Here is a 23,923-nt window from a genome sequence, read left to right on the forward strand (position 1 = left end):
ATTTATTAGTACAGCCACAATAACCAGTTGTTATAAAAATTTATTCCAGTAGAGCTCTCATTGAAAAACAGTTGGAAGAAATTGTTCCAATTATTTTTAATGTATGAAATTATAAAATTGTGCAGTCCTTCAGCATGAGAGGCTTCCTCTCTCTCCCTGCCTCCCTCTGGCTTATCTTTTAACAGAAAGACCATATGCTGTGATTCATATTTGGGACTTATGAAAAGCTATATGTTTTACCTTGCTGTCTCTCAGAACTATTGTACTGTATAAATGAAGTCAAAACTAGAAGAAATAGCTAACAGCTTTCAATTATTGCATTCCTAGATTTTCTGGTTTGTGTTTGTAATTAATTTTTTGTTATGAAGGACATACACAAGGCTTAGAGGCTTGCCATTAAGGTCATGAAATAATAATGAGGTTCCTGTAGTGAGGACACAGAGTCTCCTCAGAGAGAGCCAGCTTTCCTTTTGCTTTGTCCTTTTTGTTCATTTTGCAATTTCTATCAATATCAGTCTCAGAGTGCATTCTTTTTTTCCCTCAATATATAACCTTGCTAGGAGCTCTGACATCTGTAAAAACACTTAAATTTTTCCAGGACGAAGGGTTTGTGAGGCTCATCTGTATTATCTGTCAGTCTGATTTCAAGGAGCAGTATTACTAGCGTGTGCTAATTAATGAGAAAATACTAGGTAATGATTATGTGCATTATTGCTTTTTAATGCTGGGTTTGCCTGTGTAACAGAGATACTCTCTACGGAAGAACTCATGTTCTTAATCTGCATTAAAGCCCTTTTTACGCTTTTAATAAATTGTGTGCTTTATGACAAAAATTGGATCGGCAGCTCTGGAAAGTGGAACTCCTTTAGGAGGAAGCACAGGAAATACTTCTAAATTCAGTCCTGGCGGGAGCAGTTCAGTTTCACACTTTCCCAGCCTTGACCTTTTTGCTCCAATGTCCATTAAGGATACTAGTCAAGGGCAACAAATGACTTGGAGATCAACTATGATTTGGACCTCTTGTGCATTATTCTATAAAATAGCAAAGGGGATGGTGTATATGGACAGGCACAAAAAACAGGTGAGCTTAGCAGCTCTCCTTTTGGCATTGCTGACATGACAGCTGCCTCTCTGTGCGCTGTTTGCTGGTTGCATGTGTGCTAGCGTGAATGGATGGGAAGGCTGACAGCTTGTTGGTTAACACAGCATAGCACACCAACACCAGCCTGTTAAACTAGATCAGAAACACCTGATTTCCCACCTAACCTTCAGGTGCATAACAAAGCCATCCTCCTAGGATAAGTGCAGAGTAAGAGAAGGCAGGCATTTTTCATGGACTCCAGAAGGAAAGCCTATAGATATAAGCTTGATGAATTAATTTAGGTGAGCAGGGTTTCTCTGTGATGGCTTTCCTCTGTTGACAAAACAGGGCTCTTTCTTTGGCACTTAGCCGGTTTGTTAGGCTCAAGTTAGATGTCTAAATTAGGTGGGCAAGATCTCATTCAGCTGATTCAGCTGCCTAAGCAGAGTTGTCTAGTGCCATCTGAAAGGCCCTAAGGTGTCTGAGACATCCACGTGGAGCTAGCAGATACTAACGCAGGGACCAACTGGGACACCCTGTGTCTAGGCAGCTGGGTTGACCTGAGGGGCTTAAGTCATACTGACTGATACTCGCTAAGGCATCTTGTCCTCTCGTTGCTGTGAGATGGTTACCAACCTGCCTGCTTAGAACTAGATTGAAGGAATTAAAATGTTGTTTCAAATGAGCTATCAAACCACTCTAAATAAAATTATTACATTTATTCCAAGCCATAAACATCAAAAATGATGGAAAAACTTTGCATTTCATAGTAGTGTGATGAAGAAATTTTTATTTGAAGATTTGACCTTAAGAAAACATTTACAGGTTTTCTTTTGTGTTTCTTTGATAGTCAGTGTTACTGCTGGTCAAATTTTAAGTATATTTTTCCTGTGCAAGCTGTTTACGTGATTCATTTACTCACTTGTTTGTATGAATAACATTTTTGACTGCCCCTTGATGTCCAACTCAAAAGTGTAAAGCCATTGATTTCATTCTGCAGCATTATGATTCATCTTCTCAGTAATGTATTTCCTCTGCATTTAATCATGCTCCATCTGAAGCAGTCACAAGGGATAGTTCTGACGATTGGTTTATAATGAATTTGGGGCAAGCGTTGCACCAATGGATCACTAGCCACAATGATGTAAACACTTTGTTCTGACTTTGAAAGGTTTTTAGTAAAATAAAAAGCTGTAATCTGCTTTCCTGCTAACCACTTATGTTAATATCTATCATAATATAGTCATGTGGTTTTTAGTAATGTAGTTGTTTAGCACATAGGTCAAAATCATCCGTTGAAATCAGCTCATTCACAGCCATCATAGATGTGTATGCAAAAGCGAGCTAACTCCAGTCTTAAGTGTTCCTTTTTCATGTAGAAATTGAATGGAAGCAAAACATTTATGTGTTAGCTTATATTTATTTCAGTTATCACAACACTATTTATAGACCATATGCTGATATCCCTACTCAGAGTTTTACTCCATCCTTTGTCAGTCACAGTTGTCATCACAGGACACAGGAGCATGAACAAGATGAAAAAGAGACCCTGTTACTGCTTTGTGAGTGGGGAACAGAGAGGAAACAATCTAGGCGCTGATCTTGCTGCCATTACTCCCAGCAGAGACTGGAGGAGGGACATTCAGTGCTCACCATATCCGCCTCTCCCTGTGAATCCAGAGCTACGAGACAGTATCTTGCACTGGTGGACATGGGTGCTAAGGAGGCTGTGGTGGATAAAAAGAGAGCTGGGTATTAGAAATGGGTTGGAGAAGACCAGACTTTAATATAGCATTTAGGTGGTCAGAGTGAAATTTCTTATAAAGAATGTTGTATTTAATAATAATAAATGTTCTTCTTGCTCTTTGAGGCCAAGACTTTACTTGGCTAAGGAAAGTAAAACTATACTAAGGAAAAAGCAGTAAATGACAAAGGCATGATGAAACAATCTTGGGCAACCTGATCTCTACAGTTCAGCTACTTAAAACTATTTTGGGTTTGGGCGGGGCTGGAAAAGGATCTAAAAGTTAATTTTTCCACTGCTTTGATGGAAGTAAATAGTTCAGGAAAGACTGCCTGTATTTGGTGGACTAGCATGTTGTACTTGTAATGGCATTAATCACACCTGAATACAAGTTCTGATACATAGGAATAACAGTCAACCTCAGCAAATGTATAGTGAGACCAGGAACAGCATTTTGATTCTAGGTTATTCACTGCCAATGAGCAAGGTAGGATTTTTCTTGCTTCACTTTAGGCATTTAGAAATGCAGTTTCAGATCTAACCAAGTTTACAAGACTGCCTCTACAATCAGCAGAAAGAAAGACACTTGTAGAAGGTGATTCATCCTGTCTTAAAATAAGCATGCATATATTCATCCTGCCTCTTTCAGACATCTCTCTTTGCATGGTGTGAATCACTGAAATTTCTGGCCATCTCCATTGACTGCAGAGGGACCAAAGACAATTGGCTTTTTAAACAGCTAATGTTCAATGTGATTAATCCACCTTTGAAGAAAAGTAGGGCAGTATTGTTGAAGAGCTGGGATGAGGAATATGGATATAAATGAAGAGTAAAGCTTGTACCATTAAGTAGAGCCCAATGACTTATAAGTCAGAAATGCAGTCCAAAAAAGGCATGTGATGGATTCAAACCCAAATTAAAATGAGGCTGGAAGGTAAGCAGTAAAAGTATCTCTTTAGTAAGCATACCAACTTAGAGAACTTGGCTTTGCGCATATCAAACGTAAGGGTACAGTGACATTTCAAACTAACAATAAAGCACACTGATAGCGAAGACGACGACCTGCTGTGATACAAGTGGAGAGAAAGCATGTATTACTTTTTTCTAGGCAATTACAACAGAATAAATGAGTATTTATTTAAAAATAAACGAAGACTAAGAAAAAAAATGGTGCATATATGTAAATGTGGTCAAGGAAATGGCTGAAGTCTTGTGCTGATTTTGGCTGGGGTAGAGTTAATTTTCTTCACAGTAGCTAGTATGGGGCTATGTTTTGGATTTGTGCTGAAAACAGTGTTGATAACACAGGGATGTTTTCATTATTGCTGAGCAGTGCTCACACAGAGTCAAGGCCCTTTCTGCTTCTCACCCCACCCCACCAGCGAGTAGGCTGGGGTGCACAAGGAGTTGGGAGGTGACACAGCCAGGACAGCTGACCCCAACTGAGCAAAGGGATATCCCACACCATATGACATCATGCTCAGCATATAAAGCTGGGGGAAGAAGAAGGAAGAGGGGGACATTCGGAGTGATGGCATTTTGTCTTCCCAAGTAACCATTACGCGTGATGGAGCCCTGCTTTCCTGGAGATGGCTGGACACCTGCCTGCCGGTGGGAAGTAGTGAATGAATTCCTTGCTTTGCTTTGCTTTGCTTGCATGCACGGCTTTTGCTTTACTTATTAAACTGTCTTTATCTCAACCCCCGAGTTTTCTCACTTTTACTCTTCCGATTCTCTCCTCCATCCCACCAGAGGGGAGTGAGCGAGCACCTGTGTGGTGTTTAGCTGCCTGCTGGGTTAAACCATGACAAGTCTAAAAACCCTTTTCCCCAAGCATGAACTATCAATAGTGTTTCTCTCAAAGAAAAGCAGCATTTTTATTAACACTAGTCTCTACAAATTGGCAAAGATTCTGTATCATCTCAGGCAGAGGAAATGTTGATCTAGTTTGGCATAACAAAACTAGATGAATGTTTACAGTCTACATAAATGTTGTCCCATGGTTGCAGAAGAAGACTGGAACCTACTCAGAGAAACTATAATCTTCAGGCATGCCTTGTCAATCTTCTTCCCAAAAAAGAGAAGTTTACAGCAACTATCCCAGAAGAGGTGGAATACTGAATAGCGGATAGATCTCTGAAATATCTAAAAATGTATAAGCCACTCTTTTGAAATGTAAGGCTTGGAAAGTGATCATCAGTGCTGATGCATAACTTGTTCCAGTGGCCACTCTGAACTAGGGATGTCCAGGAGGTTACGTATTTCTCTGTTAACATATCAGGGCATCTCATGAGGGAAGGCCTATTGGAAACCATATTCTAGAATAGAACCTCAGAGGAAGCAATCAAAACCTGTTATATTTGGTATAAGGCATATAACAAACTTCTCATAGCAATCAAGGCTCTGATGTTGGAGCATTCTGGATAATCAGACTAACCATCATTCAGGTGATTGGAATGGTATTCAGCATATGAATTATTACAAAAAGGTACAGTAAATGTTCTGCATGCATTTTGAGATTATTATTTACGAGGACAAAATTGAAGAGAATAGACCGGTGAAGAAAATACTCATTTCACTGCTGAAAAATTAAGCTTATTCCTCATCTTACACCTCCTTGTTACTTACTGATCACCACAGCTGATAGAAGCTGGGCCAATAGCAAAATGAAACTATGGCAACAGGTGTACTTACGTGTTTGTCTGACACTCAGCATTAAAAAGCATATTGTTCTTTTCAGAAATTTATCACTAAATTCTCTAGAACATATAAGTCACCAAATTCTGTCAAAATATTGGAGAAGAAGTGGACCTGGAAAAAACAAACAAACAAACAAATTTGAGTTATGGCATGCAACAAAGCCAAATGACAGTTAAGGAGGAAGTAAAAATTTTCTTAAGGACCACTGATCATCCAGAGCCTAAGGTTTCTATAGAAATATGGACACTCTCCTCCTTGTGGTCTAAAAAGAGACTGAGAGAAAGAGCAAGCAAAGGAGGGATTTTGTGCCTGTCTCTCCAAGTCTAAAGCTAAGTGGTAGAGCCTGAAAGCTCTTCTGAGCACTTGTGTCTTGCTGAACAACCCAGATAAGTCTCTGCTTTATGCTATGTACCTCCTCCTATGTCTACTTGCAAAGGAGGAAGGCCAGCTATGGCATGCTGTAAGCAGTTCCCCAATCCAAATGAGAAGAGGGGGCAGAAATAAGACCCTGCAATGTAATTCAGAACACGTGTCTGCAGGTTAGTTTGTACACGAGCTGCCGGCTTCAGCATCGGGCTTTGAATAGAGCCCTGCTGTGACCCACAGGGGTACATTAACAGTGGAGCTACTGATGAGTCTGGTATTGCCCTTGATTTTCATGTTGAAAAGGTACAGAACTCCCTTTTTGTTTTATTCCAGACTCAACAGAAAACAAATCCACACTTTTAATGAAATATATTTACCTAGAGAAAAAAAGCCCCACATACCAGTCATTGTTATGTTAGAGCATCCTCCTGCACAGCTTTTACCCTTTCAAATGTTTTTTTAATTGCTTGAATCTAATTGAATATCCATCTCATTTCAAATAAAATTTAAAAAGATATCTCTCTTCTTTTGCTTAAACCTCTTCTCTCTCCATTTATTATTCAATTCAGCTGGATAATTGCATTCCTTAATGTCATTACTCTCTATTTTTCCCCATTTCTTTTACACGGAGAGATTGCAGGCCTGAATCTGATCTTTGGTAAAGCCAGTAAAGTAATCTGAAATCACTGGATTTATTCCAGTTTTTGCTGTAGTGTAATATAAATCAGAACCTAGCCTGTTTGTTTACCCTTAGTTTGAGGTTTATGTTATAAGCAGTAAATTATGACTGCTTCTAACTTCAGTATGGTGTTACACAAACACACAAATTCTTATTTTTCATTGATGAACTTCCCATCATTTTAGGATGGGAAGCATGAGTTTGGTTAAAATCTCATAATAGAGCCGTGTGTGTTGCATGAAGGAGAATGCCGGTGTTTCAGGGTGAGTTTTGCTTCAACGTGTTCCTGAGGTCACTGATAGGCAATATACCGATATCATGAAAGTATATTAACTCTACCTATACCTGATAGTTTCTCCCAAAATTACTACTGAAACGGTGTCCACAGCTCTTGAGTCACAGAACCATGGAGGCTCGCGGGGACATCTGAAGACTGTGTGATGCAAGGCCCTGCTCAGAGCAGGGTCAGCTAGAGCAGGTCCACAGTGCTTGGCATTGCCCGGCCCTGTTTGGCTTTCATCATGTCTGGTACTGTCTGCTCTGGTGCCTCTGCCTGGCTTTTCTGCCCTGATAGTAAACACCTGGAGGTGGATTGCTTTCATCTTCCACTCCTACAGGTTGTCACAGCCCTTGCTGCTGTGTGTTTGGATCCATGGGTTTTGACAGAGGAGTAGGAAGATGGGACTGAGCCGAGTGAGGGAGTCTTTCTCCCATGGGGATTTTGGAGAGCTGCAGATGCCATGACACGATGCAGTGTCCATCGTGAAGTAAAGGCTTCTGGTCACTGAAGAGGATCTAGTTGTCTGGCTTACAGGAAAGAAAGTGAAGGGAGAAAGACAACTGCTGCCACCACTAGTTCCATCTAAGCTGACTGACCCCTTTTACAAAAGGTTTAATAGTCGTGTAGTACTTGCTTGGTGTCAGCATATTAAAAGATCTGAATGGTAACTGTATTGGGTTTACATGTCAAGGTTTTGGTAGCAGGGGGGCTACAGGGGTGACTTCTGTGAGAAGCTGCTAGAAGCTTCCTCTATGTCCGATAAAGCCAATGCCAGCCAGCTCCAAGACGGACCCATGGCTGGCCAAGGCCAGCTATGGTGGTAGCGCCTCTGGGATAACATATTTAAGAAGGCAGAGAAAAAACTGCACAACAGCAACTGCAGCTGGAGAGAGAAGTGAGGATATGTGAGAGGAACAACTCTGCAGACACCAAGGTCAGTGAAGAAAGAGGGGGAGGAGGTGCTTCAGGCACCAGAGCAGGGATTCCCCTGCAGCCCATGGTGAAGACCATGATGAGGTAGGCTGTCCCCCTGCAGCCCATGGAGGTTAACAGTGGAGCAGATATCCACCTGCAGCCTGTGGAGGACCCCACGCTGGAGCAGGTGGATGCTCAAAGGAGGCTGTGACCCCATGGAAAGCCCATGCTGGAGCAGGCTCCTGGCAGGACCTGTGGACCTGTGGAGAGAGGAGCCCACGCTGGAGCAGGTTTGCTGGTGGGACTTGTGACCCCACTGGGGGCCCACACTGGAGCAGTTTGTGAAGAACTGCAGCCTGTGGGAAGGACTCACGTTGGAGAAGTTCATGGAGGACTGTGTCCTGTGGGAGGGACCCCACGCTGGAGCAGGGGAAGAGTGCAAGGAGCCCTCCCCCTGAGGAGGAAGGAGCAGCAGAGACAACGTGTGATGAACTGACCGCAACCCCCATTCCCCATCCCCCTGCACCACTCAGGGGGAGGAGGTAGAGAAATCGGGAGTAAAGTTGAGCCTGGGAAGAAGGGAGGGGTGGAGGGAGGTGTTTTAAGATTTAGGTTTTATTTCTCATTATCCTACTCTGATTTGGTTGTTAATAAATTAAATTAATTTTCCCCAAGTCAAGTCTGTTTTGCCCGTGACAGTAATTGGTGAATGATCTCTCCCTGTACTTATCTCGACCCATGAACCTTTCATTCTATTTTCTCTCCCCTGTCCGGCTGAGGAGGGGGAGTGATAGGGTGGCTTTGGTGGGCACCTGGTGTCCAGCCAAGGTCAACCCACCACAATATCATACAACAGTACCAGAGGCTTCTCCTCTAAAATATCTTCATCTTTTGCACATAATAGGGGGAAAAAAGGGGTTTTCCTGTCCAGTGTAGTTCTTCTATGCAAGGTATAGGACAAGGCTTGGGGTCATACCTGTTTCATGCAAGCTGGCTTAGAAATTGTGTTGACAACGGATGTGAGCAGGTGCTTCACAAGTTGCCTAGGAAGCACAGATTCATAGAATGGTTTGGGTTGGAAGAGATGATCTTTTAAAGATGATCTAGATGATCTTTAAAGATCTTCTAGTTCTAATCCCCCTGCTATGGGCAGGGACATCTTTCACTAGATCAGGTTGCTCAAAGCCCTGTCCAACCTGACCTTGAACACTTCCAGTGATGGGGCGTCCACAACTTCTCTGGGCAACGTGTTCCAGTGTCTCACCACCCTCATCGTAAACAAAAATTCTTCCTTGTATGCAATCTAAATCTATCCTCTTTCAGTTTAAAACCATTGCCCCTTGTACTGTCACTATAGGCCTTGGTAAAAAGTCTCTCCCCGTCTTTCTTGTAAGCCCCCTTTATATATTGAAAGGCTGCAAGAAAGTCTCCCTAGATCCTTCTATTCTCCAGGCTGAACAACCCCAGCTCTTTCAGCCTGTCTTCACAGGACAGTCATTCCAGCCTTCTGATCATTTTTTGTGACCCTCCTCTGGATCCACTCCAACAGGTCCTTGTCTTGTACTGGGGACCTCAGTATCCCCAGGTCCTTCTCTGCAGAGCTGCTCTTAATCCATTCATTCCCCAGTCTGTATTGATACTGGGGATTGCCCCAACCCAGGTCCAGGACCTTGCACTTGGCCTTGTTGAACTTCATAAGGTTTGCATGGGCCCACTTCTCCAGTCTGCCGAGGTCCCTCTGGATGGCATCCCTTCCCTCTAGCGTGTCAGCTGCACCGCTCAGCTCAGTGTCATCTGCTGTTGAAGCACTGCTGTTGGACAGGGTCATTTTAGTTGTAGCCTTTGGTTTGGATGGGAAAATTCTTCTTTTCTTCCACATGTACTGTTCCTTGAGTACTTACTTCCTTGGAGCTTTGGGTATGAGATCATTGGGGTTTTTGTGTGTGAAAGACAGGCTCCGGCTCCGGATTTCTTCTTCTGTGAAACAGTAAGTGTATTTGAAGGAATGAAGCATTTGTGTGGCTTGATAGCCTGCTTCTATCTATCCTTCGTGCTGACATTAGTAGAGAAAAGGCAGTGTCAGAAGTAGCCTGAGGAGAAAGGAACAATGCTGGGAGTTGTCAGGAGTTACAGTTACTATCAGCACACAGCTGGAAATTTGATAAAACAGCCTGATCAAAAATAATATGAAAATTATTCTGTTATTGTAGATTATACACATAGTTCTCTGCTTCCCCCAGCATTTAATTGTTTTGGGGTTTGTTACCCCTATATATGTATTTATGTTGGAGTCTATACGGTGTTTAATGTACCATTTTTTTGGTACATGATTTGTATGGTGTCAAAGATTGCAAAGACACCCACAACACTTGCCTGCTCGATGCCTAGATTTCACATGTAGTCCCCAGGAGTCAGCATGTTCCTGTGGGAGCTTGTGGGCTGGGAGTGGGCAGAGGGGTGGGGATGAAGCACAGCTTTCCTTCCAACCTAATGAGTGCCTGCCAGCACAGCTGAGCTGGCAAAATGAGTATTGTCATTTGCTTCTGGCATAGTCCACATGACTCATTCCCATTTCCCAGAGCCAGGGAAGAGCAAGAAAAACATGCACCATACAAGGGAACTCATTTAATGCACAGACCTCATGAGGCTGCAGAGATGTTGGTTGACTAACCCTTTCAGCTCATGCAGGATTACTGGGAAAACAAGAGCATGAACATGGGCAGGTGTCAAAGCAGCCAAAATATCCTGAGACAAGTTGGGGTAGCCCCACTCAGTTAGGTGCCTGTGTCCAGGGACATAAGGCAAATCTCCCTGCATTCCTGGAGTCAGTGAGGGGAGAGAGGTGACTGCAGCCACCAGCACATCTTCTTCAAATGATCCTTTGGATGAGCCCTTTTTTTCTCAGCTACCCATGGAGGGAATTTAGTGAAACTAGGCAGCTAGCGTGGATACCAAAAGTTAGGCGGTATGACTGCTCCATTTCCCCCTAACTGTTTCACAGCATCGCAGAGGTTGGAGGGGGCTTCCAGAGATGCTCTAGTCCAACCCCCTGCTCAAGCAAGGTCAGCTAGAGATGATTGCTCAGAGCTGTGTCCAGTTGGGTTTTGAGTATCTTCAAGGATGGAAACTCCACAACTTTTCTAGGTAACCTGTTCCAGTGTTTGATCACCTGCACAGTAAAAAAAGCATTTTCCTGCATTCAGACAGAATTTCCTGAATTTCAGTGTGTGCCCATTGCCTCTTGTCTCTCTGGGCACGCCTGAGAGGAGACTGGCTCTGCCATCTTTGTTCTCCCCATTGGATATTTAGACACACATTGATAAGACCCCCTGAGCTTTCTCTTCTCCAAGCTGAACAGCCCCAGGTCTCTCAGCCTTTCCTTGTATGACAGATGCTCCAGTCCATTCATCATCTTCATGGCCCTTCACTGAACTTACTCCAGTAAGTCCATGTCTGTCTGGTACGGGGAGCCCAGCACTGGACCCAGCACTCCATATGTGTCTCACTAGTGAGCAGAGGGGATGGATCACATCCCTCAACCTGCTGGTAACACTTTTGTTAATGCAACTTGAAAAGAAACTGATTTTATATAACTAGGTTTAAGGAAAGCAAGCAAAACAACACAGAACTGGGTTTTTAGGGACATGGTTGGGTGTTGTTGGTGCTGTCTTCTCAGAGGAATTTGTGTTCTTTTTCAGCACAAATATGAGATCTTCAGCAGCACTCAGTTTACTCTTCCTTAGGAACAGCCAGAGTTATATTTGTTTGCACTTGGTTCCTTTGAACATTGAACGCTTGCCGAAGAGGCCAAAGGGGAATGGAGAGGAGGGGAAAGAGGAAGCAGGTGGGAATGGAGCTGTGTTAGCAACAGTTTGGGGGTGTTTTGAAATTGTTGAAACAGCAAACATGCTTCCGTAAGTCATGTTTTGCTATTGAACTTTAGCTTTTTTTTTTCTTCTTTTTAGGTCTTTCATAAAATTTTGGTTTGTAAAACTATGCTTACACTGGCAGTTTACTACTGGCAAGCCAAGTGGGAGAGGCAGACCTGATAAACCTGTGCAGGAATCGCTGTAAAATATTTCAGGGAAAAAACCTTGCCATTGGCCAGGAGGTTTGAATGATGATCGTGTGGAGCACAGAGAGCTTTTGAAACAGCACAAGCATGTGTGGGACACGTGATAGCATTGCAGGAAAGATATCAAACAAAAGATACAAATAGGGAAAAACTGTTTTAAAACCAGGTATGGTCTTAAAACTGAAGGAACTGTCTTCCTCTTTCTGCATGTGACTTAATGCCCGTTACCTCCAGAGCCCCCAGTAAATCATATAAAATCAGTTTGCTAAGCCATCCTGCTGAGTCATTTTTGAGTAACTTCCAGCTGCTGCTGCAGCCCTTTCCTGCTTCCCGGGCTGGCTGGCGTGGACCTCCTGAGGTCCACTGGGGCAAAGAGCAAGTAAATACATCCTCATATTGTCCCTGCCTGCCGCTGGCATAGCCTGGACTGCTTCAGATTGGGGATAGGTTGTTTAATAAAATTCCATCTTTGAAATCTGACTGTCCTATAGACCTGTAAAAGCAGCAATTAAGGTGTTACTTAATGAAGTACTGAAGTACTACTATACTAAGCATTTCTGAAAAGCTTGTTTCTCTGGCTAGCTGATGGCCTCTTTGCAGCGTTTCAGCCAAGAGGACATGTTTTTAAACTCAACCTTAATTGTGTTTGCTGCTTGTGGCACAACAGTAGAGTTTTATCATTTTTCTTGATCTCTGATCTGGATTGTGTTGCCCTTGCTAATATTAATAAGCATTCTCCAGCCAGAGTAATCTCATTGGGAACAGTCTTGACACCTTTACTGATGCTAAGTGACACCCACATACCTGGTTCCTTGTTTAACATGAATCTCTGCCCCACAATGGTTTGGAATTGAAGCATGTTGCTTTTCAGTTTGTTTTTTTTGTTTGTTTTTTTCCCTTTCATGATTTTTGCCAATCAGAAAATGCAACAGAAGATGAATAACAGTGCTTGGCTTGTCACATTGCATGGTTGGAAGCATGGAAGTTGGAAGCAAATTTATAGCTTAAAAGAATAAATTTACTAAACAAAGAAATGCTTGCAGAGTGACCTTTCCTCCTCTTGAAAACTTAGTGATTGTGCAGCTGTTCTCTCCTGTCTTTTCCTAATGCATATTCATAGATTTTCACAAGGAAAAAAACATGTTTGGGAAACCATGATTATAAGTTAATTAAAAATAGTTTCATTTTAGAAAATTAAATGTGTTGGCAGTGGCATACTCATTGCTAATGGGTGATTGTACTTTTTCAATAATAAGAGATTCAATGAAACTCCAGAAGTTAGAATATGATTAACTAGATAATCTATGTATTTGAGTTTTTATTCCCAAATAAGCCAGATCTCCCAGTGCCAGAAGTGTGAGTTTATATTTGATAATTATATGAGACTCTTGAGCTTTCTTGCAGATTGTAATTCAATTCTGTAAGAAAAGAACTTTAAAATGAGAAGAAAGAATGAGTGTCTCAGGAAGGCATTGTGACCAGCTTGGTCAGCTTGTTTAGTCCCTCATCTCAAACAGAGCCTGGCAGATTATGCGCTGTACTGTGCTGGAGCAGCAAATGAGAGTACAGAACCCAGCAGTCCCAAATTATACCTTTCTCAAATACTGGTTTGGTTGTGTGGAAAAAATAGTTTCTGAAAGTGTTTATCAAGATGTCAGCTGTGGTTTTCATTTACTAGAGGATATTATATGGTGACGTACATCAGGGATGGCTAGAAGGTGTTTGGGACTTACTGGACAACCTATGGCAGAACAAGCAGCTGACCAAAACTAGGGACCTGTGTTGCAGAGGCAGAAAACTGGTTTCTTGTTTCTCCGAAACTGATGATAGAAAAGGTTATGTGTGGATAAGTTTGTCCAGCTCTTCATTTGTGTATTCTTACATACGTGCAGTCACACTCCATTTTCTATAGCGTTTTACATCCACATTACTGAAAACAATATAGCTAACTTTGGAAGATGGTGCTGAGATTCACAGTTCTGTCTGCTTCCACCTCTGTGTAGTGCCAGGTCCAAGGGCTGTAAAGCTAACACGATAAATACAGAAAAGTTGCTATTACAGAAAATTTCTCAGTCAAAACCACCGGATTTTTGCCTCTTGAAGATGCTTTTTTTCATGTGTGTCATTGAGTTAAATATTAATGGGGATAAGAATCCAGGTGAAAAGAGTCAAGTAAAAGCACACTTGGCTAAATTAAGAGAGCCAGAAGATGCTTTATAAATCTACCTAAGGTAGTGACTATAATTGCTGAGAATCTTTAAAGGTCCTCTGGGTCCTAAGCAAAGCACCTTATGACTGCAAAGGGTAACACAGTTTAAGGGAGAAAAAAGAAAAAAAGGGGAAATAAACAGGCCCCTTAAAGATTAAAACAAATAAAGCAGCCCGTTGTTTCACTTAAAAAGACATCTGAGTTGAAGCTAGAGAAATAACTGTATTAGTATACTTCAGTCTCTATGGGATTTAAATTCAGGTTATGCCAAATTAGGTCAATGTCATACATGAGAAGATGGGGACTTCAAAGATAAGGCTGGGGCAATTGTTCTAAATACTATAAATTGCAAACCCATCGTTTAGTCAAAACAACTAATTTCTGGACATCTGCATGTACAATGAGGCCTGTGGCAATTAACTGAAAGGTTAAACTCTCCCATATTTGTGCTAAATTTACCAAATCTTGTGGATGGGAGCTTGGCAAGGCTTCAAAGAAAGTTTAGAGCAGCAGTGTGCTGCCCTTAATTAACAGCTGAGTGAGTCCTTGTAGTGGGTTCTTGTAGTTCAGAGAGGATGCAGGGCCTTGAGCAAGAAAGTCCTGTGGCATCTTGCAGCATTGGTAAAGGAAGGATGTGTGGAGCCTGGGGAAGGAGGATCTGCTTGCTGGAAGCACCCCAAGAAATGGTGGCCCACTTCCACCTCCAGTTACATCTGTGCACAGCACAGGGCACTTGTCTACCAGCTGTGTCCCGAAGGTGTTGAGGCATTTCTGGATGGAGTTTCTAGCCTGATGGGTTGTGGCATTTTGTACTTTCTGATGACCAAATTTCCCAACTTCGTACCAGCTGAATGCTTTGACAAAAGACATCCTCCTTCTCGGTGGCGGGAATATTTGTGTGGCCAAGTTGTGTGCTGTCTTGGCAAAGAGGTTTGCTGCCAGCCGTGATTGTCCTTGTGGGCTGGAGGTTGTGGGAGGGGGTGAGGACAGACTGGGGAGGAACATTGCCAAAGGGGAAAGGGACCATGAGGTGTTTCAGGAAGAGACCTGGTGCCGCTGGTAGTATGGCACCGGGGAATGTGTTGGTCATGCACAAACCAGGAGGAATGGTTGACTTTGTGCCTGCTCAAGGAAATTTCTCATAAAGGAAGTTATATAAATATATTGATTCGTTGGAACAGAGCAAAGTGTGTCCTTCTGAGGAGAAGGAAACTTCCCCTTCGAAACAGGGGAAGATGCCAAAAGCAATAGATTAATATCAGGAATGGGTGATGATATGGACTAGAAATCAATGTATTCAATGTGGTCCTGTCATTAGAGATAGATGCTATACTGGAAGATAAAAATGGAAATGCTAACCTAGGCTCAGGAAAGAAATTATTCATCACTTTGCAGTTCTGTACAGGACAAGTTAAGTACTGTCTGTCATCTGATTAAAAAATAACTGAAAGACATCTCCTGTCATGAAACAAACTGTAGTAGAATCGGAAAAGGTTAAAAAAAAGGATTTCTCAAAAGTTCTCTCAAAGGATGTCTTTGGTTAAACGTCAAAGGACCTGGAAATATCTCAAAGGGTCAACATGAGTTGTACTGAAATTACTGTATTTATCTATACACTATGCATATTTTGTGTTTCTGTATGTCTTATGTTTAATATTTGTAAGTATGTATACAAAATGTGTATAACAAATGTAGTGGATATCTCCAGTGTTAAAAGTGATGGGATATAAACCATCTATTGTGTATCAGCTATACAGTAAATATATTTGTATAAATATATGTATATATACACATGCATGTGCATATGTTTAAAATTACATTTGTTTTCCCACTTTGGTTTCATCATTTTTTGAGACCAAATGTGTGGACTCTTGCATTGCTTCCTCCTAGTGGATCATCTAGAGCTGTACATTACAAGCCTGTCTGTCCACAGCCTTGTACCTGTGAGGAGCAGCTGCTAACATGGGTGTCGTATCAGGAGAGATTTTCAAGACACAGATAAAGAGGAATTCTGTGGACACCCTTGAATCTGTGAGAAGTTTTCATTAAATTCAAAGAAAAAGTGAAGTCATCTTTTTCAGCCTTAGAGTAAAGAAAAGCTAGAATTTATCTAACTTGAAGGCAAATAAGCAGTCTGTCTCCAGGCCTTAAGACTCCTAAATGAAAGAAGAATGTTGTGTTTTTCACTATTTCAACCTTTAATATTCAAACATAGCTTAGGTTCCGGTTCACAAGTGAATTCGTGAGGTTGTGTTTGACTAAAAGCAGCAGTGAGTACAAAACAAGCAATGCGTTTGAGCTTTGTCACTAATTCCAGTTTAAACTGTTCACAGCAACTTGGCTAATTGTATTAATTTATTTCTTCTTAAGGCATAATGGGGAAACAGAATAGCAAGCTGGCCCCTGAGGTGATGGAGGATCTGGTGAAGAGCACGGAGTTCAATGAACACGAGCTAAAACAGTGGTACAAAGGATTTCTAAAGGACTGTCCAAGTGGTAGACTGAACCTTGAGGAGTTTCAGCAGCTCTACGTAAAAGTAAGTTATTTGTTAAGTTCCTGTTATATGGCCATAGAAAAGGTTGCAAAGTAGTGTAAAGCAAACATACGGTCAAGAGCTGCCATTCATTTAGACTAAGGAATGCCTTTGCTAGGAGAACCAATGGTAAAGACAAGGTGATAAATGGGAAGTGCTACCCCTCATCATACCAATGATTTGTATAGCTACAGTGACCAGAACCAAAAGTTTAGGAAAAAAGCTGTGATTTACTCACAAGAAATATACTCCCTGCACTCTGTAATTTATGGGCCTCTTTCACCTTCAAAGAGTGGTTGTGGTCCTGTTCAATAAACTGCACTGTACCTGTGTAATACCACTGGAATATAAACCATGCGATTGCTGGACCTACAAATATAGAAGACTGTCCTTCTTTTGATTTAAGCAAAACTGGTGAAGTTTTGTGGCAGTGTGTCCTGCAGATAAATTATGCACTGTGCAAAAAGGATTTCTTTCTCTAAATTTTAAGTATTGCCTTTCTTTTTTCCATACTGTCTCTTTGGCCTCGTTATGTATGAAAGGAAAACTAGGCTGCTTGGATTATTTTCTTCTTATTTTTCATTATTTTATCAAGTTCAATGTAGTCTTTTCCTTACATTTATTATGTATTTATTCTGTAACAAGAAGAGCATGGGGTCAGCATAAGAAGTGTATGCATGTTACAAAGATAATTATATTTTAATTCAGAATCTAGTGTCTACCTAAAGGTCAGAGACTTCAAAGTAATTTTAATTAGGAAAAATATTGGATGGCAATGATGAACAGTAGGATCAGGACGATTCATAAATACAATGTGAGGCTGAATAAAAATAAAAAAAGCCTTTCAAATGTAAGTAGTTAATATTGAGCACACTGACAATTTTTGCAGACAAGTGGGACTGTCTTTTCCCTTAAATGCATGCTACAGCCCTTTCCTAAATTTCTTCAGCCTTGAACCAGATCACTCTGCAAATGATTACCTAGCCCCTTTTCCCTTCTAACGAGTGGTCTAACAAAACCTGCTAACTCCAGCTTACATAAATAAGCTTCTGTCTTCCTATTTTAATATTTATAGCTCAAGATGTTGCCTCACAATCCTTTTCTTAAGAAACGTCTGACTTTGTAATAACTGTTATTTTCAGATGAAAGAATTTTTACTGCCTAAGGTATTGTGCTTGTTATTGACTGATAATTTATATCTTCCATTTTAAACGTTATTCGGTGCACATCCACCATCATTTCTCTTACCTGTTTCTGAGGAAAGTAAATGGTCTTTACAAAATATGGGTTCCTAATAAAGTACGCCAACTGTTTAACTCTTTAGAAATCATTATATTCTCTTTGGCAAATCACAGTAAAGGGATTAATTTTTTTTATTATTATTATTTTGTGTGTTGTGGGGAAAGATATCTTCCAAAAATAGCTTGAAACTGTTAGGACTTCCTCCCTTCAAAGGAGTGTTTGAAGTGTACACAGATATTTCACAAGATACTTTACACATGAAGAAATATCAGAGAGTAAATTCAATATCATGTTTACAAAAACGGTAATGCAAAAAATAACATGAAGAGCACAACAGTATTTTGCTTTTGAAATCTGGAGACAGCTCTGTAGTCTTACTAAGCTGCAATATCTGGCTTTTAGTTTTATGGCCTCATATATTTTTAGATATGCACATCAAATAAGATTGTATCCCTTTGGTAGTTATGGGGTTTGAGATCTGCTCTGTAACGGTACTGTCATATATTTAGTCCAGTTTATTGTCATTCTATATATAATGTCTATATACAGGGCTAAATATTAATTTTGCAGAGGAGAAATACGATTAGCTGTAGTAAATCCAGAGCTTTACTTCTCCTTCTGTCACAGAGATGCTTGTAAAATAATGGCCCTGGGCTCTCTGAGGAGCTAATAGTCTAAGTGCTGTCAGTGGTGGCGACTTCTCCTATGTAGGACATTCTGCCTGCCCTGGCTGCTGGCTGCAGACAAAACCCCAGACGCAAAATTTGATCTTTCCAGGAGGAGCCACCAGCAGGAGACCCAAATCATTATGATTACATTAACAGCATTTCAGTTCCTTTAATGCATATTCAGGGTGAAAATGTATGACACGTGTATTGATTAATAATTCTGCTGCATGAACCTATACTTGAGAGGCATGACACTTTTTATCTCTTGGTTTGAACTGGATTTTATTGAAGAAGATTTCCATCAATAAATATATTTGGAAGAGAAATACAAGACTTATCTTCAGTTCAGATTTACATTTTCTTAAGATGACACCGTTTCTTTGTTCATGAGAGTTGTGTGGTACACTTTCATGTGGCTTGATAAAACAGTGTTGGTCATCAGACTAAAATGCAATGAAAGCTTTTCTTTTCTTTTACTCACACACAACAGAAAATATCCTTAGCTTAAAGAGGAAAAGCATTTTGGCTATATCAGAAGCATTATTTTGAGGTGAATTTCCTGATTATCTCCACTTATTGCTCTTCCATTGTAACTACAGAGTGGGGTGCAGAATCTTGGGGCACAGAAACTGCATTTTTTTGGACGAAACGTAACCAGAAGATGTGTCCTGGGGTCACACCTAATGTAATACTATATCTAATGCCTGCTGATAAGCTAGAGTTGGTCTGAAGTAAAACATCCAGAACATGTGTGATGTGGATGTCAGGTCCTCAACACTAACTCTTCCACTCTACGTATTTGCATCAATTGTACTGTGCTGTTTACTGATGTAGATGAAGACTGTATTGACTAAAGGGGGAATTACTCTAGCTGGGCTTGGAAGCCTTTGCTATTGAAGTTTCCATTATGAATACAAATCATGCAGTGCTTAAAATAAATAGCAGTTATACAAATGGACTCTACAGAAAAAATATTTGCAGCACTTCTAGTGGAAGTGTCTATAAAAATATTTAGTCAACAACACCTCTTTTAACTAAGCAGCTAATAGGCAGAAATATACTTTATACTGTTGCGTATTCAGCATTGTCTGCAATTTAACAGGTTCAGTAAAAAATATTGGTATATTTTTGAGTGGATAGATTCTTCTTGGTATCCAGAATCTGTGGCAAGCTATTAGGGCTTATGTTTCCCTCCATGTTACTGAATGAAGTGAGTGCTTCAGCAGTTTTTGAAATAGTTTGTTGAAGAATTGTTTATGCGCTATAAGCCCAGAGCCACAAAGAGACCTAAATGCTGAAACACCGAGTTAGCTGCCTCGACAATCTGCACAGAGCTTGGGAGGGGGAGAAATTTGTGGACACCATTCTGAGAAAGCTGAAAATCAAGCCAGCATGTTGTAAACAAATGTGCCCATGCAAAACCACAAGGTAATGCTCAGGACAGGAATTTGTATTAAATTCTGCATTTCTCCAGGGTATATGCATCTGTTTTCCTAAGGAAGTTGCATCTTTCAAACCTCTCCTGCAGAGAACTATCTAGGACATTAGAAGTCAAAGCAAAATCAAGTGATTGGAGCCCTTTTTCTTTCTCTCTTAAGTAACAAAGATAATTTGAATGCCTTATCTTTACCACAGTGGTTTAAGTACTCATCAAGCTGTAGGAAACTCTGAATCAATTATCATGTCCCTGTAAAGAGTTTGAATCTGCACCACTCACCCTCTCATTGCTCTACCTGTGATGAGATAGGCCCTTCTGGGCTGCTGGCGATATCCCAATTAGCTTCTTTTTCTGCAGGGAATAGTGATAAGTACCATCAGACAGTCTCGAACCTACAGTTTCCATCTTCAAAGTGAATATCCTAACTGTTAAGCTTAATCCTTGCTTGCTTTCTTCATTTTCCTTTTTTCTATCCTAAAAAGTCCTTAATTCTTTTATCTTACCTAAAACATCTTTAGCATTGTGGGCAGAGAGCTGAAGGAATTAATATGCAAAAGTGTCATTAAAATAAAATATACCAATAAAACATTCTGGACTGTTCCTATCATTCTTTAGGGTTTCTTGCCGTCTAGAGGGCCAAATACATTTTCCTTCAGATCTTTTGAATTCACTGGGTTTAGATGAATATGCCCTAGAGTGTGTAAGTGTGCATAATCAGTGCTAATGTTCACAGGAATTATGCATGTTTATTAAGTGGAAAATAGGCTTCTATATTGTGATACTTCTTGGAACTGGGTCACTGAACATGAGAAGCATATCCTCTGGATTAATAAAAGAAACAAGCACCAATGGTCCTTTAACTGGAAGGGTAGGGTTGGGAGCAATCATGATATAATGCTAGCATTAAATAAAGTCATTTGCTTTGTGAATTTATTGCACATCTATTATTTAGCTATGTTTTGGGGTTTTATAGATAACGGTTAAATAAAAAAAACAGTAATGCCATTTGATTAATTACAGTCAAATGGTTTGTCATATTTTTGGCTTCTATCTCACATTTCCTGCCTTGAAGGGAATTGATTTCTAGTCCCTCATTTTCATATGTGTAGAACAAAAGAATCTCAAAAATCTATTGAAATTTAAGTGGGTATATTTGCAGCCTCTTTTTCTCTACCCAGATTTTCAAGACAGACTAGCATCTTTCTAAAGATGGCACAGAGCTCCTCAAAATGTTAGGTTAGAGCTGCGTTTCAGGCTTTCAGTGACTGTGAAGAAGTGGGATTCCAGAACAGCACAGCTGTGTTTACAGATGCCTCTAACATAGATGCAGTTGCACTGGCAGAAACTGATTTTCCTGGGATCATCTCTTTTAACTGGAAGAGCTGTGCTGGTTTTATGAGTGCGGTTTGGCCACTTAAGTTCTCCCTATAATAGGAGTACTTTTTAGTTATATTATACTAATATTAGGTATATTATACCTAATCTAATTAATATATTTAGGTATATTGTACCAATCCTGTATTGCTAAAGAACAACAGCATGTTTTAAAATCAGGCAGATTAGCGAAAATACTGATGTATCTACTCATACAATGATTTTAGCTCATGCTGTTGCTCCCTTCCAGAAGATCACATCTGGGATGCTAGCAGTCTCCCTGGACAATATGACAGTATGTTTGTTAGATGCACCACCTAAAATTACATGCAACACAGAAAACATGATATGTATTTATTTATAAACATGACTCTAAAAAATCCTTAAACAGATTAATAGTACTGCTCTGTTACTAAATTTTTAAAACCAATATGGAATAATAAAACTATTATTGTTATGTTAGAGACAATTAGAAATAGCATTGAATGCAAACATGTAAAGCAACGAATAGCTCTGATCCAGGGACATTACAAGGTGGCTCTATAAGAAGCAGTGCATATGTAGATAGACAAATAGAGGCTAGAAAGAAATAACAGTAACGTTATTGGCATCAGTGGAAGTTTTGCTTTGGGGAGGTTTGTAGAACAATCTATGAGGTAAAAATTCTTAATGCATTCCTTAAGCACTTAATATGAATCTGCACATTTGAGACAATTACAGTAAAATCATTAGAAACAAATGCTCCTAAAGAGTAAAAAAACCTTTCACCAGAAGTGCAGTGAAAGTTCCTGTGAAGGGAAAATTAATATAGCAGAATCCAAAAGGCAGTAAGCTGAAAAGCAAAGGTATTTGCGGTCCAGAATTATCACAGGGGAGCGCTTTTGAGGATGAAGTATATGTTTAGTGCTCCAAAGCTGTATTAAAGTTGGGTTCTGATAACTTTAAAAACAAAAGAGATCGCAATTGCTTTTCATGCAGGACTTGGTTAAAAAAAAAGGCATGGTCTGGTTGCCTGGATGTTTTCTATGCAGAACTGCTTTTGTCATTATCCCTCCTCCTCCTTCTCCTTATAAACATGAATAGGCAGGTGCTGTGCCAAAATGCAGGTCTACTAGAAAACCACATAAGAGGCTTATTATATGTTTCAAACAGAAGCTGAGATTGTGCTGCATGAATTTTAAAACAAAGGGCCAGAATGCTTCTTACATGTAAAAACAAAATGAAAAAAGCCTGAAAGGCAGTGTTAACTTTGAAGCTGACTTTGAATGATTCGGGGAAGGGGAGGATACTGGTAACATGCCCTTCTGCTGCATTTCTGTCTCTGTGCTGATCCCAGGAAAAATAATGGCTGGACTTAATATCATTTTACGGAACATCTTTTAAAATCTGGTTTTAGTAAACAGAGCTTTAAAGATCAGCAACTTGAAATATTGAAAAATAAAATACAGTAAATAAACATGGATTCTCATTTAAGCTGCAAAGTAAAATGAAAACAGTAATTTTTACAAGAGGACCAGCACACTGGGTAGTGAACTGTTCTGAAAATATGGCCGTAAATCACAACACTGGATACTAAGAGCCTTTAACAACACAGAATGGAATCAGTTTAGAATGAAATCCTAATCTCACTGAAGCTTATGGGAGTTTTCATTCCTGACCCTTATTTAAGCACTTAGGACTGCTCTTGAAATTGTTTATCATCATGAGACTCAAGTCCTTGAAGTCTGGTGCAAGCTTCATTAATGTCCAGTCCTACAAGCTGGAACTAGAGTCTGGAGAGCTCCTCTCATCATGTGTAAAGAATGCACGCATTGCTAGCTGTCATTTAAAGGCAGCAGTTATTTAAAAACTAAGTCTGTATGGATAAGTGGTGAGAGTAAGGGTCCTGAAGTTAGCAGAAAAACAGTTTCAGAGGAAAAGAAGGACAAGTCCTTTTCTTTTTGTAGCATTATGGCTAGCGGCTAATTGTAAAGGCTAAAATGTATTTTTCTTTGCTTCTGTTGCAGAGCACATAATGGCCCATATCCTCCAGACGATCTCTGGAGACTCTAAATCTAGAAAATGAGGAAGTTGGACAATTCTAAGAGATGAAATCTAAATAGCTAAATCTTAATTGCTCCAAATAGCAACTTCTGGAGTGTCCAGGCTTGTGGGATGAATCTTCCTGATGCTTGAACAATTCAGTAACATATGCTGACACTCTCTCCATGAGAGGCAGGAATGATGATCACATGAACCCGTAAAGCAGTCCAACTGTCCAAAGGCGTCTCCAAGGCTTACAGAGTCAGCAGATGTGTGGGGATGTGAAGGTTTAGTCAAAACCTCTGATTATTACTAAGTATTGAATAGTTCTGTAATTCTGTGGTTATATGTGGTTCCTGGAGGCACTCTAAACTAACATCAAGTCCAAAGCATTGCAGAGAGTATGTCTGGCCAGGGCAAGATGATCCAGTCTGGAATACTTAAAAATCTCACCATCTACATGCATGCCCTAGTTTCCAACATAGCCTGATAAAAGAATCCAGGCTGGGTAAATTTTCCAAAAATAGCATGCAAATTACTTTTACTTCATCTTTTATTTTGAAGGAAGCTCACCGGTTCCAAAAACTGCCATGCAT

At 40.4% G+C, this 23,923-nt stretch overlaps 1 protein-coding gene across 1 annotated transcript in view; it reads left to right on the plus strand.

The window, feature by feature from the left end:
• VSNL1 (visinin like 1) overlaps positions 1-23,923 on the plus strand; it is a gene marked incomplete at its 3' end in the record, with an annotated part of 95,401 nt that overhangs the window by 27,224 nt on the left and 44,254 nt on the right. Inside the window, exon 2 of the mRNA XM_082305812.1 lies at positions 16,420-16,586. Coding sequence (XP_082161938.1) covers positions 16,425-16,586 — 162 coding nt within the window. The 5' untranslated portion in view covers positions 16,420-16,424. The remainder of the gene's footprint in view (positions 1-16,419; positions 16,587-23,923) is intronic.

The sequence above is a fragment of the Platalea leucorodia genome, assembly GCF_965183815.1.
Source record: "Platalea leucorodia genome assembly, chromosome: 3".
Classification (NCBI taxonomy): Eukaryota; Metazoa; Chordata; class Aves; order Pelecaniformes; family Threskiornithidae; genus Platalea; species Platalea leucorodia.